This window comes from Beta vulgaris, chromosome 7 (assembly GCF_026745355.1).
Source record: "Beta vulgaris subsp. vulgaris cultivar EL10 chromosome 7, EL10.2, whole genome shotgun sequence".
NCBI classification, from domain to species: domain Eukaryota; kingdom Viridiplantae; phylum Streptophyta; class Magnoliopsida; order Caryophyllales; family Amaranthaceae; genus Beta; species Beta vulgaris.
In genome coordinates this window covers 20,102,765-20,120,489 of record NC_079208.1, presented here as the reverse complement: position 1 = coordinate 20,120,489, position 17,725 = coordinate 20,102,765, and the positions used below count along the sequence as shown (strand labels likewise).

Genomic DNA, 17,725 nt, shown 5'->3' with positions numbered 1-17,725 from the left:
GGACATAAAAATAGACAACAATGCGCCCATGAAACTTAAAGATCCTAAAGATATAAGGAAACATAAGCAAAAAGCATACTCTAGGTAGCTATAAGGGATAAATATAGAGGTAATTGATCACCATTATAACCACACAGGTCCACACTAGGTAGGAACATATATGACAAAAAAAAAAAAAATTATTCAAATATCTTAGTTATATAATTTTACAGCATGTACCTGGTTTAGAGCAATGAGCCCACCTCGAATGCTAGTAGGTGCAATCTCAGATATATAAACTGGCACCTGTACATGTGTTCATTCCACCATATCATCTCTTTTCTCTTATGATTTCAAGTTTTTAGTAAGGAACAATATTGTTAACGAAGCATACCACATAGGAGAAGACCCCAATGCCCAAACCAGTGAGTAACCTTCCTACATCTAGTGAAGTCGATCCCTTTTCTCCAAAAAAGTGTATGAATGAAGATAAGATAAGTATAATCGTTTGAAACAAAAGAATTGAGTAATATATATATATATATATATATATATATATATATATATATTAACACTTTATTTGGATAGCAATAGAGAAAAAAATGGAAGAGGAACCATTGATGAGGAAGGGGAAGGCTAGGGATGAGAGATGGAGCTTTAGTTTTATGCCAAAACTCTACAATTAAGGAGGGATGATCCTTATTAAAGAGGGAGACAAAATGGATCTTTAATTTCCACTCCCTCCCCTTACTCCCCCCAATCCCTTATGTAAACAAGGAAACTTGTCCCCCTCCATCTCCCTTCCTTCCCTTCCTCTCCATTTCCTAATATCCAAAAACAAATTGAATCCTTTGTTTCGATAACAATATAGAAGGCAAAGGAAAGGGAAGAGACACAAAGGAGTCGGTATATGGAGCTTCATTTTCCCTCTAAATCTCTCCAATTTAGAAGGATGATGTTTATTAAAGAGGGAGGAAAAATGGATATTTCTCTCTTCCTCCAAAGTCCAAACAAGGGAACTGATAGGTTAACTTTTCCTTCCTTCCCTTCCCTTTTCTCCTATCCAGACAAAGTGTTAAAGATAACATAACAGGAGATTGTTTGCACCTTTGAGAAGTATATTGCACTCCATCCTATAAGAGTAATAAGGCAAGAGATCCGCATCGCCTAAGGTTTGCACAAATAATTCATTAAGCACTTGCCACAAATGTTGTTGTAAGAACCAATATTGAACTAACTTGTTACCCTTTTTCGGCCAAAGTAATCGCTAACATGGCCACTTGTGATTGCTCCAATTGTTGCTCCAACACTTAGTATAGAACCAAAGAACGAAAACTACATACAAGAGGAAGAATAATTGAGCTTTGGGCAAGTAGTGAAAGCATCTTTGACAATAACTAAAACTATTTTAATTTGACCAGTTTATAAATAAATTGTTTCTTGTTGTTAGATGAAGATGTTGGTCTCATAAGCTTCTTCAAATGCTCAATCTACTTTCGACTATAGAAAAGATAGTGTTATTATCTAAATCGAATTTACACCTATAATTGGATGATGTTAGAGATAAGTCTTGACTTAGTCCCTTGTTTTTTTTTTTTTTTTTTATTTATTTATAACAATATATGGCCTGTTAGTTTGTATTTCTATCTCTAGCTAGCTGTACAATATTAGGCTTAGTTAGTTAGTTTCTCATTCTTATCTTTTGCAACTCGTGTAAATTAATTCTTGTCTTCTTCTTGTTAGTTATAGCTATCCTATAACTCTTAGGCTGTATACTTACTTGGTTAAATGAAAATCTTAAGTTTTCACCAACCTTTCATGGTATTAAAGCAGGTCACTTTCTGTAATACTAACAAAGCGCAAAGTTTCGTTATTATTAAACATTTAACTTTAATGTTCGAGGACGGACTTTGTTCTTGAGAAGGAGTAGATGTAATATCCCAAACTTTCAAAGTTATTTTATTGTTTATTAAGATTCAATATTATTTCTTCTTAAATTTATTGTATGATGATGCGATTTTATTTGATAAATATGTTTATTAGAATAGTGATTTCATTTAGTTTTGATTTATTTAACAAGTTTAAAATAATTCATTTACTTGTTTTATTATTCATTTTATTATTTCTAATAATTAAACCTTTTACTTTTGGTTGTGGGTATCTTTGTACAAGTTGTCCATCCATTATTAGTAATCTAAAGTCCAAATACAAGTCCATAGCCCACATGTCTCTTAGCCAAAAAGAAAAGTTAAAATAAAAACAAAATAAAAAGAAACAAAAACAGAAAAATTGATGTTCTTCCTTCATCTCCCTCCCTTTTCTCGCGTCTGAATTCCAGCTCAAAAGAACCAAATTTTCAACCCAAAATTCAGCCTTTGTCAGTAAAGAATTGGATTTCAGTCTACCAATATCAGATTTTAAGGACAAATTTTCAAGCTAAATACCATAGCCCTCACACATCACTTCCACCATTAATGAAACTTGACCAAAGCTCTAAATTTCTGACCAAAATCTCCTATAAATACTGAACTTTACTTACCAAATTACTCAAGCAAACAATCTCAAAAGGTTTCCTTCAATCCTTTATCTTCTTCGTTAATTTCAGATTTTTGATTTCAAAAAGTTAAAAAAAGAAATTTTCAATCCAACATCAAACACTAACTCCTCTGCTTGTCTTCACCACCGCACCACCTTTGACCCACCACACCACACCACCCTCGAACCACCATGTCGCCACCCAACCGCGACAAATCGCCAGCCACAACCCCCCCTTGATTCGCACCTCTGCTGCGTCCTTTCGACCCTCGCGCCCAGCCACCACGAAACCTACCCCCCTGAAACTCCGTCCTTGCCTGCTCGACCACCATTCTCCCGCCACCGGACTTCGCCCAAAACACCAGCACCACTTTTCCTCCTTCGCCTCCCCTTCTTCCGTGCCTCCTCAGTTCGTTTCTTTTTTTTTTTTTGAAAGAAAGAAAAGGGATTTCATTAATATTTTGCCAAACGGCACTTACAGGTCATTTCTGAAAAACATAAAATTCTAATAGAAATACATATCACCCTAGAAATGTAAACATCGCAGATTTGACTTAATTTTGCATTAATAAAAATCTTCATATGAAGCAATGCAATCTGTGAGTTCGCTCTGGTTCGGCATACGATCTGCAGATGCGGAAATTTTGGGATGAACGTACTCCAATAGTCTTCCATAATTTTACAGAAGTTGTGAAACCCTAATTCTTCAGGTTGAATCTCGAACTTCAACCAATGAGAATAATTTCTCATACTTAAAAACAAAAGAACCATACTCACAACTCCCATGGGGGAGAAGGAGATTTCCAAAACAGAAACTAAAAACCTCATAAAAGGGTTTGAGAAATCTCATAAAGAGATACTAATTTATTGAACAAACAAGAAAATGAACTAAAAACTGAAAATAAAAGGGAAAAAGGGGCTTACCATGGATGAAAACATCCATGGCAGCCCCCTAATTGATGAAGAAGGGGTAAGGGAGGCTAGGGTTTTAGAGAGAGAAAAGGAGAGGGGAGGCTTGAAATAAAATACATTAACGTTGTTAGGAACTTTGAAGCCACGCTTTCCTCAGTTCGTTTCTCAGTATAAGAAACTGAGTTCTTTTTTTAAAAAAACCTCCTTGTTCCCTTATCCTTTTAATTTATTTGTGTTTCAATTAATTTTACTTGTTTACTTTTTGAAACCAAAACCTTTGACTTTCCTAAATTAGCCTAGTTTATTAAGTTACTATGTTTTTGTAAACTTAATCTATTATACTTTCATAATGTTCCCTAATTTTCTAAAATAAAATAAGGAGTAAAATAAAGTTAGTTTTCTATTTAAAATAGTTGTTTAAGTTATTGAAAATTAAGTTGAAGTAATTTTTGTGAATACTTAAAATGATTTCATAAATAATTTGAAAATCATAAACTTGATTTGTGAACCCTCTTAAAGATCATTAAGAATTTCTTTAAGTTTTTTAAATCGTTTGTTTTATAAAAGGGGTTATTTAGGAACTAACTTAGATCTGGTTAATACTTATTGTAGACTCCGATTTCGTAGACGAGGAATATCAAGAGTGTTAATCCGTTCGTGAACTTAACTTTTGGGCACGCGAAACGAGGTAATCTCCGATGTCCATCTAAACATAGATCCAGTTAGTGTAAAACGAAATGATTACGTGAGTATGTACTTATTAAATCTATAAGTATGGACTATAATTATGGATCATCGGCTTAATGCGAATTATGAATACGAATGACAAAATGGACAAGCGATTATGGATTTCGATTATGAATCATGACTATGGACGATGTACGATAAGACAAAGATGTTTATTATAGCGTTATTAAAATCGTTTAATGTCATTTAATAATGTTATGATTATTATTATTATATTACTATGATCATTATTATTATTATTATTATTATTATTATTATTATTATTATTATTATTATTATTATTATTATTATTATTATTATATATTATTATTATTATATTATTATTATTATATTATTATTATATATTATTATTATTATTATTATTATTATTATTATTATTATTATTATTATTTATTATTATTATTATTATTATTATTATTATTATTATTACTATTACGATTATTATTATTATTATTATTATTAGTATTATTATTATTATTATTATTATTATTGTTGTTGTTGTTGTTGTTGTTATTATTATTATTATTATTATTATTATTATTATTATTATTATTATTATTATTATTATGGGAAATTATGAAAGTTGGAATTGGTAAGAACTTGTGAGAATGAAATGATTATGAATCTGAAGTGATAAATGAACTCAAGTGACGGTTGTGTTTATGAAATGAGTTATTGAAACCGCTATGAATGGATTGAGATTATGATGGATTGAAATATGTTCACACTGGATTGAACAAGATGACTTAAATGTGCACGTGATTTATGTGATGACTTGAATTATAAGATGTTAATCACGTAAAGTGAAATATCGGAGGGAAATGATGAACAGGTTTCCTTGTATGAGTGGTTCAACGACCCCTACACGTTCTCTGGTTACTATGCTGATTATTCTGTTACTGTCTTTCTTCTATCTTGTTGTGATCCAAGTAGAAGGGGTGTGCACACTAGGGACTCTGTTATTATGGCCATTATGATATCCGTAGGTGGTTACAGGGGTTCGCCCCGGCCTACAATGCTGAAGTAGGTGGTTATAGGGGTTCGCCCCAGTCTACAATGTTGAAGTTACAAGGGTTTACCCCGGCTTACTGGCGTTCTCTTTCCTCTCCTTGAATAACTGGATTGATTGAATGAATGATATGATTATTCAATGTATATATCTGTATATGTGCTACGACTTCCAAAACTATTAATCTACTATTTTACAAAGTATTTTAAACTTAAGTATTTTACGGGATGGAGTTGGAATTACTTAGTTTATCTGATTTTTGGGGGCTTGTCTCTCTTGCCTCTTTTAAATATATTTGTGCAAGTGGGTGATCGATCGAGGGAACAAAAGGGAGATCATTTAGAGTTGTCATCCACTTAGCCTCTGAAACTCTTAAGTATTAGTAATGTTTAATGAACAACTTACTTGGTTGTAAGGTTTAATGAATTTTAGTTTAGTATACTTTAATTTAGTCTTGTATTTGTTTCCAAGAAGATAAGTGCGACGGTAGCACTACCCGTCGGGTCGAACCCTCATGAATTAATTCCCCCCCCCCCCCTCCAAACCCGAGTTTTATCGAATAAAGAAGGGTTCGGGTCAGCGAGGGTGTTACACTTTCCTTCTAGCTTTTTCAGCTACTTCCTTCTGCTATCGCCTAGATTATTTAGAGTTGTCATCCACTTAGCATATCATTAGCTTCCGTTGGAACTCTGAAACTCTTAAGTATTAGTAATGTTTAATGAACAACTTACTTGGTTGTAAGGTTTAATGAATTTGTGCCCTAAGAGTGTGAAGGAATTCAGGCCCATCTCTTGTTGCAACACAATATACAAATGTGTTACAAAGGTCCTATGTGGGAGACTGAGACAGATTTTACCTGATATAATAATGGAGAATCAGGGGGGCTTTATACATGGAAGATACATAGCTCACAACATTATGGTGGTACAGGATTTAGTGAGAAGTTATGGGAGGAAGAAGGCTTCACCAAGCTGCATCTTAAAAATAGACATCCAGAAAGCCTATGATACAGTGAATTGGGAGTTTTTGAAAGAAATGCTATTCATCTGCAATTCCCAGCTAGATTTATACAACTAGTAATGCAATGCATAAGTACCTATGTTTCTCTGATGATTAATGGTTCTATGGAGGGATTTTTCAATAACATCAAGGGGATTGAGACAAGGAGATCCATTGTCTCCCCTACTCTTTGTGATTTGCATGGATACCTCTCAAGGGTATTATGCAAATGAGCAGAATTGATAAGTTTCAGTATCATCCTAAGTCAAAGCAATGAGGTTGACTCACTTGTGTTTTGCAGATGATCTTATACTTTGCTGCAAAGGTGATTATCCTTCACTGTATCCTTTATTGGGCATTTAAAATTGTTCTCTAACACATCTGGGTTGAGAGCAAATGTACAAAAATCTGCTATGTATACATGTGGAATGAAGGAACAGGAAGTCCAAAGGATCATTGATGCATCAGGATTAAAGGAGTTCATTACCTTTCAAATATCTTGGAGTCCCCATCTACTCTAAGAAAATCACTACTGCACAGTGTGAAGTATTGACAGCCAAGATAACCACAAGAATAAGAGTGTGGAGCTCCAGGCACCTTTCTTATATGGCTAGATGTCAACTGATCAATTCAGTTCTGCTCAGTCTTCATGTATACTGGGCACAGGTTTTCCTTCTCCCACAGAGAACACTTAATGATGTTATTAAAGCTTGCAGAGCTTTTCTTTGGAGTGAACAGTATTTCAGTAACAAACCTGGGCTAATAGCATGGGAACAGCTTTGTACCAAGAAGGAAGCTGGTGGTTTAGGCTTCAGAGATGTGAAGTTATGGAATATAGCTTGTTTGGGAAAGTATGTATGGGCAATTTCTACCAAACAAGACAACCTATGGATAAAATGGGTTAATGCTGTGTATATTAGAGATGATGATTAGTGGGATTATGTCCCAGGACCTACAGCTAGCTGGTACTGGAGATCTATTTGTGGAATCAAGGAAAAATTGAAAAGATTCTACACTCAAGCTGATTTACAAGCCATGATGCAATACTCAGTTAAAGAAGTGTATGGTAAAATGAAAGGAGAACAACAAAGCAAGTGTGGGCTAAGAGTGTCTGGAATAGACTTAGCACTCCTAAACATCGATTCATATATTGGTTGGCAATTCAGCAGAAGTTAAATACTACAGCAAAACTGGCTCAAATAGGCATCAGTGGATCAGCATTATGCCTATTATGTGGTACTCAAGATGAAAGTCATCATCATCTCTTCTTTCAATGTGTATATAGTAAGACATGTTTGATTCAGCTCAAGCAATGGATGGGGATTAAATGTGATACACAGGATCTGTTGCACTTATGCAGATGGACCAGAAGAAGCAGATTGTCTATGTTTAAGAAACAAGTTTTTAATGCTGGCATTGCAGCTATATTGTATCAGATATGGAATTGTAGGAACTCCAGCTACTGGAATCATTGTATACCTACAATTAGTAGCACCATGAAAATTGTAAAAGCTGAACTGAAAATGCGTATTACTAGAGTTATACCTAGTAAAGTGTCTAGAGCAGATCAAACTTGGTTTAGGAGTTTGACTTAGCTTGTACTTGGTGATGTAATATGGCTTTCCCCTTGGGTAAAGGGTCCAACCTAGTTGGTTTGTTTGCCCTTGGGGAAATTGGGTGTTTGGTTTGGAAAGCAATAATATTACCTTAATTAGCAAAAAAAAAAAAAAGGGTTTAATGAATTTTAGTTTAGTATACTTTAATTTAGTCTTGTATTTGTTTCCAAGAAGATAAGTGCGACGGTAGCACTACCCGTCGGGTCGAACCCTCATGAATTAATCCCCCCCCCCAAAACCCGAGTTTTATCGAATAAAGAAGGGTTCGGGTCAGCGAGGGTGTTACACTTTCCTTCTAGCTTTTTCAGCTACTTCCTTCTGCTATCGCCTCCTCCACCATCCCCAATGATGTGCAGCCCTCTCAAACCAATGACGTGCAACCCTCTCAACCATTAGATCTCCTGGAATCTTCAACTCGAAGCTACCCTTATTAGTTATGGACTCTTCAAGTTTCTTGATGGCTCATATGCTCTTCCACCCACCACCATACCCACGTCCTTGTTCCTTGTCCAACTCCACTCCCACGCCCAACCCTGCGCATGCCACCTGGGTGCGCCAAGACAAACTCTTATTTGGTGCTCTCATTGGCATGCTTGACTTCCCCATCGTACGCCTTGTTTCCCGTGCCTCCACGACCAAGGAAGCATGGGATATCCTTGCTCATACCTTCCCCCGTAATTCACGTTGCCATGCTAAACTGCTCAAGGCCCAATTCCACAATATCAGCAAAGGGTCTCGTGATATCCCTGCCTACAGGAATGCCATTAATTCGCATTTGTGCTGACCATCTCGCCATTCTTGGTGAGCCTATCACCCCCGAAGATCTCATTGAACGTGTTCTTGATGGTATCCAAGATCCCAACTTCAAATTTGTCATTGATGCAATCAAAGCTCGCGACACACCCATCTCGTTTGATGAACAGCATGAAAAGCTTTGGGTCCACGAAGTCTCCCTCACCCACCCCACCACTCCAACACCCACGCCTCTCCCTGCCACTACTCTCTACACCACCACCTACCCTTACTCCTCTACCCACCATCCTCCCCGTACCCCTGATACACCCAGCCAGCCCACCCGCACCTACTCCTCCCCCGAATCCACTTCTCACCATCACAAAAAATCCAATTCCTCCAAGCCTTCGGGCTACCGAGGTAAGTGCCAATGGTGCCACGTTCATGGCCACTCCCTCTACCATTGTCCTGGCTTCAAAGAGAAATTCCATAACGCCAAACCCACGCTTCCCTCCTCCTCTGCCTCGACCCAGCCCATTGTCCATGCCGCCACCATAACACCCTCATCTAACTCCCCCCTCTTGGCTCCTTGATTGGGGTGCCTCTCATCATGTCACTAATGACCTCAATAATTAATCTCTCACTTCATCATCCTTACGATGGCTCTGAGGAAACCATTATAGGTAATGGTAAGGGTATTCCCATCTCTCATGTTGTCTCTTTTGTGCTCTCCACTTCCTCTCAAACAACTCTATCTAATGTCCTTTGTGCTCCTTCTATGAATAACAACTTGATCTCTATTTCACAACTTTGCTTTGATAATAATATTATCATTGAATTCTCAAATGACTCTTTTGTTCTAAAGGATCGCCTCATGGGGACACCTCTATTCCAAGGTCATACTAAAAATGGCATCTTATGAGCTAGCTTCCTCCAAGCCTATCCTTGCTTACTCCACACGCACATCGTCGGCTATTGACTGGCACCACCGCCTTGGAAATCCATCTCTTGCTATCCATAAGCAAATAGTGTTTTAATTTCACCTTGATGTTTCTAGTAGTTTCAATTTCAACTGCAAATGCTTGCTATTGTAACAAAAGTCATAAACTAGCATTCAATAAATCTACTCTTATTTCCACATGTCCACTTAAAATTGTTTACACTAATCTATGGACTACTCCTCTCTACTCTAAAGATGGGTTTAAATATTACGTTATTTTCATTGATCACTTCTCTAAATACATTTGATTTAACCCTCTCAAACGCAAATCTGATACAAAAGATGTGTTCGTTCGCTATAAAGCGCTTGTGGAAAAATATTTTGGCAAACCTTTCAAAATCCGAGTATAACGTGATGGAAGCCAATGTAGGGGGTAATCACTAGGCTAAACTAGATTAGTATATAGATTAATGTATTACATTTCGACTATATGTCAATGTATATAGACAATGTATAGATCAATGTGTTACATCTAGCTAGTATACATTAGTATAAACACAGAGTAATACAAATGAATTAGTGTGTAGATTAGTCAATGTAAGTGGGTAATCATTATGATAATATAATCGTCCTCGAGTGTAATGCGTTTCATGAAGATAAAAAACTCCTTAAATGATTCAAATTACATATTATACTAAATGAATGTGTCAATAGTAATTGATAGGCTAATTAAGATAACAATACAATATTTGAGTTAAACATCTTTATGAGAAATACATTTTGAAACAAATAATATCTACTTGAGCTATATGTCTTGACTTTGTATATAGTGATTATAAACAAACTATTTTATCAGTAGACTTAAATATTTTAATACGATATAATAATATTAGAATCATTCTAACTAATACGCGATTGATTATTAATGAGTATAGACTCCTAATATGCTCTAATAGTATAACGAACGATAATAATAATGAGTATTATATATTAACTACGAATATACGATCAATTAGTGGATATGGGATTACTACTATAGATAATTATACTATTATTCGAATATGACGTTATAAGGTATGCGATTTGGGGTTTAGGGATGTAGAACATGGAGATTAGTTGTTATGAATAATAATTTGGTAGGATAATTTGTTTTCTTAAGGAAAAATCCAAAATCATCTAATGGGCAAAATCTAAACCGTTAGATCATCATAATCAAGGCCCATAAGAAAACAACACAAAGCACACGGATCATAAATATTAACCGTTGGATACATATCATAAAACAAACTGAACCGTTAGATCGTCTCCTATCCTACTACCTTCTTCCATCTCTCCTCCAAACTGCCAAACCTAAAAATCATAATTCTCTGTGCTGCTCCCTCCTTCCACCATTCTTGCCAGAATTTGGTCACCTCCGATTTCACTTCCCTCTTAACAACCACAGGTATCTCCTCCGACCTCTCTCACCGTACTTCCTTAACCATCCTTGATGTACCCAACTCTTTCCTCCATTCTTACTCTCCGTCCACTCTCACCGACGTCATCTGCTACCATCTTTTACTTCAATACCTTACTTTCTCCGATCTCCGCTAAACCCCACCTTCTGGAAACCTCGTTACTACACTCTTACAAACTACTGGTAAGGCACGTGACAACCTCGGATCTGTAAATGTTACCTTCAAGGCTTCAACCCTTCAGACGATATCGTTTCTATTCACCAACCTAATAACAATTCTTTTTCTTGTAATATCTTATCTCTTAACATGGTGTCGTTTAATCTCTCGATCTTCACCGTTGATTTTTTTACAGTTTCCGTACGGTTTCGGTCTGATGGCGTCGGAGACACGACCACCTCCATCTGGGTTGAATATTACTAGAGCGTTAATTGATGGTCATGATTTTAATGTAGTTGCTTCCATGCTTTTAGCTTCAGGGGTAATTCAGGAGCTTGAAGAAGATGAAGGTGGTGCTGGAATTACCCTTTTTGTCCCTACTGATCAAGCTTTTGCTAATCTTCAATTAAATGTTCAATTAAAAGCACTACCTTCATCGTTAATTTTCTTTTTTTCTTCCTCTTTACTCTTCTTTTCTTCTTTTACTATAATTAAGTTTCCCATATTTGAATGATGTTGATGAAGAAGGAACAAATGGAATTACTAATGAGTGATTGCAACTTTTATCTTCAATATCCAAAAGTTTGGCAAGTTTGAAGTTTGGTGATGCAGAAATAACCAAATCTTATTTACAGAATTTAAGAGTTAAAGGTGTTATTGTTTTCATTGCAATTTTTTGTTCTTGATTTTTTGTAACTTTTAGATCTAGTTTATCATTTTTTGTAATGAGTGAATGTAATTACCAAGGATTTTGATCTTGGGTAGATAGATCTACCCATGTTCAATTGCAAATTTTGAATTTGAGATTTTATGTTTGCATATTTGTTGATTTATGCTTGGTTTGTGTATATATCTTCCTCAAAATTGCTCTAGATTTTAAGTAAAATTTTAAATCATTTGCATCTCTTAGACTAAAGGGATGTAGCTGATTTTTTTTAAAAAATTATGACTTCTGTCATTAAGGACTGATACAGTGTGAGTTCATTTTCTGACGCTCAAGTATATTAAAGGCTGACACAGTGTGAGTTCATTTTCTGTGTTTCTATGTGAATTGGAGGTATTATCATGAATTTGGCTAATATGTGAATTCGGTTCGTGTACAATTAAAAATCTGTTTAAAAAAGTTCAGTTTGAATCAGTTTCAGTTCAGTTCAGTTTCAGTTTCAGTTTCAGTTAATTCAGTTAAATATTCAGTTCAGTTGATTGATCAACTTTTCAGTTTTTCACAGTTATTTTCAGTTACAGTTTGTTTCAGTTCAGTTGCAGTTCAGTTTTGGTTTTTCATTTACAGTTTATTTCAGTTTCAGTTTAGCATTTTTCAGTTGATTTCAGTTAGAGTTACTCCCAGTTCAGTTTAATTCAGTTTAAATTTCAGTTTGTTTAGTTCAACCAGCAGTTCATTAACCAAACTGACAGCTCTAATAGTTATCCTCTAATTCTTAGGTTGTATAAATACGTTACTTGGTTAAATGGAAATCTTAAGTTTTCTCCAACCTTTCAGATGCATGATAAATAAAGTCTGCACTCTTTTTTTTCGTGGTTCTTTATAGAAATTTGTCGTCAAAAGTTTTAACAGAAGAAAATTTTGAATTATCGCTTGTTCATGTGTTACTTTTACCGTAGATGTATTGAGCCCTAACCCAACTATTCTGTATACTCCTTGGTCAAATCAGATCATAGGTCTGTGAAAAGGAGTGACTAGCTATGACTTATACCAGCCATATCCAATTATGAAACATCATATTTATTTTGGTTTTTCGTCAAAAACCACCTTTTAAAGTAAGGTTTTTGTCAGAAACCACCTTTTAAAATTTTTTTTGTCAAGAGAAACCAAAAGGCAAAAATATTTTGTCAAGAGAAACCTGAAGCCACTAATGACGTTTTGACCATTGTTTAATATGTGTTGACTTTGATTAAGGTTTGTTTGGTGCTTTTAACTTAATTAACCAAGTTTAATTAATTTATCTCAACAAAAATTAAGCACCTCCACTTACTCCCACACCACCACCAACCACATCCACCCACTCAATCAAGTTCATCCTCTCACACACCAATACACACCTCAAGACCAACCACCTCCAACAGCAGTCAGCGCCACCACCCCTTGCAACCAATTTGAGCCTCCCATCACCAGCACCAAGCTACACAATAACCACCACCACTTCGCCTCCACCACCCTAATTTGAGCCTCCCCATCCCGAATTCAAGCCATTTACATGTAATTCGAGTCACCCATCCTTAATTTGATCGACCCCAACCCTTAATTGAGCCACCCACATGCGAAATCGACCCACCCATGCTCAAATTGGGGTTTTGAAAATGGTGGTTGTTGGTTCGATTTGGGTGCTTTTGGGTGATTGGTGGTTCTTCGACGGTTGTTGTGTCGAAGGTCGGTGATTGTTCATGGGGTTGTTATATGGGGTAATTGATTGCAGTTCGTGGTGTTTGTTCGAAGTCATTGGAGATGGCTGAGAAGGGGGAGTGGCGGTGAGTGTTCTGATGGTTCGATTTGGGTTGTTCGAGGGGTGGGGTGGTGCTGGGGGGGTGGGCTGTAGGTGGTCTTGGGTGGTTGGGGTGAGTGTTCAGGTGGTAATTATTGGGTTGGGGTGGTGGTGATTGGGTTGGGGTGGTGGTATTGGGTTGGGGTAATTAACTTATTGTTAATTTTTGTATTATTTTGGTTTAGATTAGAGAACTACATCTTATATTAAAAATGAAAGGTTAATGTTTTTAATTGAAGTTTAAGCATTGATTAGTGGCTTGAGGTTTCTCTTGACAAATATTTTGCTTTTTGGTTTCTCTAGACAAAAAAATTTTGCTTTTTGGTTTCTTTTGACAAAAAATTTTTTAAAAGGTGGTTTCTGACAAAAAAAACCTATTTTAAAAGGTGGTTTCTGACAAATAACCCTATTTATTTGCATATGTTTCAATAAGTAATACTAGTACAATATCTACGCGACGCATACCATATTATATTAATAGTAATAGAATATCAAAAAGTGTTAAAAATTAATTTAAGAATGTAATAGTTATCGTGAATATTGATGAGCTTTATGAAGTTTTTTATTTGCATTGCTCTAGTGTAAAAAAGTAATGTTTTCCAGAAAGGATTATAGCGAGATACGATATGTTATCTTATTTGGTAGATAATTCAACAACTCTCCTTTTAAACAATGATCTAGGTTATGTTTTTTTTAAATTTTAAAAAAATACATATATTTATATGAGTATTTTATGAGTAAGTAGTTCAATTTAATTCCACTGGCTAATTTAGGCAAACCATATATGGTGAGTAGTGCTTCAATAAAAAAATAATTAGAAATTAAAATTATCTAATGCTTTATGTTTATTTCTTTAATTATTTATTATTTTAACTGATTGTGAGCCCAAAAAATTAAAAAATAATATTATGTAAGTTCATTAATTCTTTTGTGGTTTATTAATGCATGTTATTTGAAATTGTTATTGCAATTGAAAGTTTAGATTATAAGAATCTCTGTAACTTTTTGCATTTATAATCGTTTAAAAATTGATTTTGTCATCCATTTGTTTTCGATTGTCAGATTCCTCTTTTTACCCATTTTTTTGTATTCCTTTTTTGGTAATGTAGAACTTTTCTTATTATCCATATTTATAAATAAAGAAAGAATTAAGAAAATTTTCAATTTATTATTTTTTGTAACATTAAAAATATATAAGTTTTTTGAAGGGTGGACACTGTAGCTCACCCCTTGTCTTATATAAAAGACTAGCCGTATATGCACGCGATGCGTGCGTCGACAATCTTATGTATGAATAGGCATATTGGTAGGAATTTAAATTATTGAGGTTTTTTTATAGATATTATCTTTTTGAATTAAAAGGTGACCGATTTTCACTGTTAGAAATTTTGGCTGAGATTTAATAATTTTTTGTCAACTGGTTTAATATAGTTCTTTAATGATTGTAAATGTTAATATAAATCATATTTTTTGAACTTTATAAATACGAAGTATTATGTTATCTGGATATATCACAAACTTTTTTTTAATTGAAGATTCTAATTAATTGTGTCAATCTAGTCAAGTTATTAATGGTGATTGCATATTCCATTTTTGACTTATTCCATATGGCAAGTTGCATTGATTCTCATTTTTAAATTTATTATAAAAAACGTTATTTTAACTTATTAAAGGGTATTCTAGTCATTTCGAATGGGGACACCACACCTCCTCCCTTAGCTTATACTAGAATTTTTTGCACGCGATGCGTGCTTTAATTTTTTTCAAAACAGAAAATCGATTTTCTTCGGCATAAGAGTGAAAATTTGAACATTAGACATATGAACTATAATTGTTTTTAGTTGCAAAATTTGATTGGTTTAGTTTATGTCACTTAAGCCTCTCACCATTATTTTTGTCTTTTTTTTTTACTTTTCAAAGTTAAATTCTATGAACAAAATAGAAAATATATTGAATTTATTTATGCTTTCTAATATTATAATTTTTTAGTTGATTTTTGAATTAAGTATATTACTAACTTTTAAATTCTAAACACTATAAAAAGTAAATAATTTTTTCCCTTGGGATCCCCAATAGCTGGAGACAAAAGATTCATATGAGAAAACATAAGTAAACGGGCCTCCGCTTGAGCCTCCAAAGATAAAGGTACATGAACAACCATTTGATCCCTATCAAAGTCTGCATTGAACCCTTTACAAACTAATGGATGTAAACAAATAGCGCGCCCTTCTACTAAAATGGGTCGGAACGCTTGTATTCTAACTTCTAAATTCTGATTTCACTACAAATACACATCTATTTTTATCATGACCCACCATTAATTGTGAATGGTTCTTGAGAATAGTGATTTGTAAGTAAATTTTTGTAAATGATTTTGTATGTATTGACATTCTAGGTTATTAGTTTTAGTTTGTATGTTCATTTTAAGTTTTAATAAAGTTTCCCGATTATTTGAGTGATTTGCGTAATTTTTATAACGTGATTTTCTCAATTGTATGAGTGATTTGTAAAGTTTCTTCTTTTAAGTGATTTGTGAGTGAGTGTTGTAAATTAATTTTCGGTAGTTTTCTTTGAGTACCGATTTTGATTTTGACATTCCTTTTGTAATTTAGAAAGGGAAGGGGGTAAAATAGGCATTTCAAAAGAGGACACCATTGCTCTGCCCTTTCCTTATATAATAGAGATAATAGAGATATATGTAACATTAATAAAAGATTTAACACTGACCTGTGCTATAGATAAGTCAAGATCTCTCAATATAGCTTCTTGTACAGGTGCTGTAAATCCTATCTGAAGAAAGAGTAATTAAGTCAACAATAATAGTGGAGACAACATCATTTCACTTAGATATGCAAGAAGAATTATTATATACTTCTACTTACACATGTTCCAAAAGCATAAGATCCAGTAACAATGATGAAGCTGCTCAAGACCACAATCTTGAAAGAACCTTCATCGACTTTTCGAAGTTGGAGTAGTGGATCTTTAGCATCACTCTTCGTAATATATGGAGCTTTTTCTATGTTCTTCTTGTTTGCCATATTTGTGACTCTATGAAATGGAGTCTTCCAAAAGGGGAGATAATCAAGGTTTAGAGTATTTATGCACATTAAGTTTGAGAATGATTTCATATTTTTGCATAAGAAAAAAACAAAAACAACTTAAAGATATTGTAACCGTCATCATCATCATGTTTTGGCATCTTATCAAATCTATACTATATTAAAAGGCGTTCCTAAGAACATATATGTGACACGTGTCACCCTCACTCTTCCAATAACATTATATCCACGTCTTTCTCATATAGTAAAAAAGAATAAGAATTGTTTACACCACCATACCATTATTGATTTTGTAATTAAAATTAATGATCACATATGAATGGAAAACGTTTGAATTACATTAATGAATAAGATAACTTTTTTAAATGAGTATGAGAATACTTATTTAACTACTAATAAATTGTAGCAAAGAAAAAATCCGGGGCATCGCCCGGGCCTAAACACTAAAACTTCTTATTGTGTTCTTCTTCCATCTTCTAGAGATGTTCCTTGTTACTGTTACTACAAATAGCAATAAGAATAATTTCATTAGTCATATTTGTAACAATTTTACTTTTAATAATAACCTCTCGCTACAATATGCTTTTCGTCTTATGTAGCATGTAGAGATGGCCAACAGTGCGGGCCAATCCAGCCCATCCAACCCAGCCCACCTCGTGTGCCGTGTGGGCCGGACCAGCAAAAAGCCCGGCCAGCCCAACTCGAACCGTGAAATTGGTGGGTGGGCTGTGGGCCAGATTTCTTGAGCCCAGCCCACTAAAGCCCACTACTAAAACCGCCAGCCCGGACCATGAAACCGGTCCAACCCGGCCCATGAACCAGCCCAGCCCAATCCAAGTAAATATTGAACCAAATTGTGTATATTTTAATCAAATTGTATATATTCTAATCAAATTGCATATATTATAATTCAATAAAATTAAAAATAATGAAATTATTCATTAATATTAATATTTGTATATATTTTAAATTCATTTTACAGATTTTATATAACAATAATGAATAATTTCAATGATTAAATAATTTTGAAAAAAAAAAAATCTCATGCCGGCCCGTCAGTCCGGTCCAGCCCACCAAACC

At 34.6% G+C, this 17,725-nt stretch overlaps 1 protein-coding gene across 2 annotated transcripts in view; it reads right to left on the bottom strand.

The window, feature by feature from the left end:
• Nucleotides 1-16,666, bottom strand: part of LOC104899261 (sugar transporter ERD6-like 16) — a 75,713-nt gene extending 59,047 nt beyond the window's left edge. For both annotated transcript variants that reach the window (XM_010686419.4, XM_010686422.4), the window contains exons 1-6: nt 16,466-16,666; nt 16,311-16,373; nt 1,225-1,314; nt 1,087-1,146; nt 374-439; nt 220-285 (exon numbers count right to left, since the gene is read on the bottom strand). In XM_010686419.4, the coding sequence (XP_010684721.1) occupies nt 220-285; nt 374-439; nt 1,087-1,146; nt 1,225-1,314; nt 16,311-16,373; nt 16,466-16,624 (504 nt within the window). In that variant the 5' untranslated portion in view covers nt 16,625-16,666. The remainder of the gene's footprint in view (nt 1-219; nt 286-373; nt 440-1,086; nt 1,147-1,224; nt 1,315-16,310; nt 16,374-16,465) is intronic.
• Nucleotides 16,667-17,725: the final 1,059 nt, after the last annotated feature.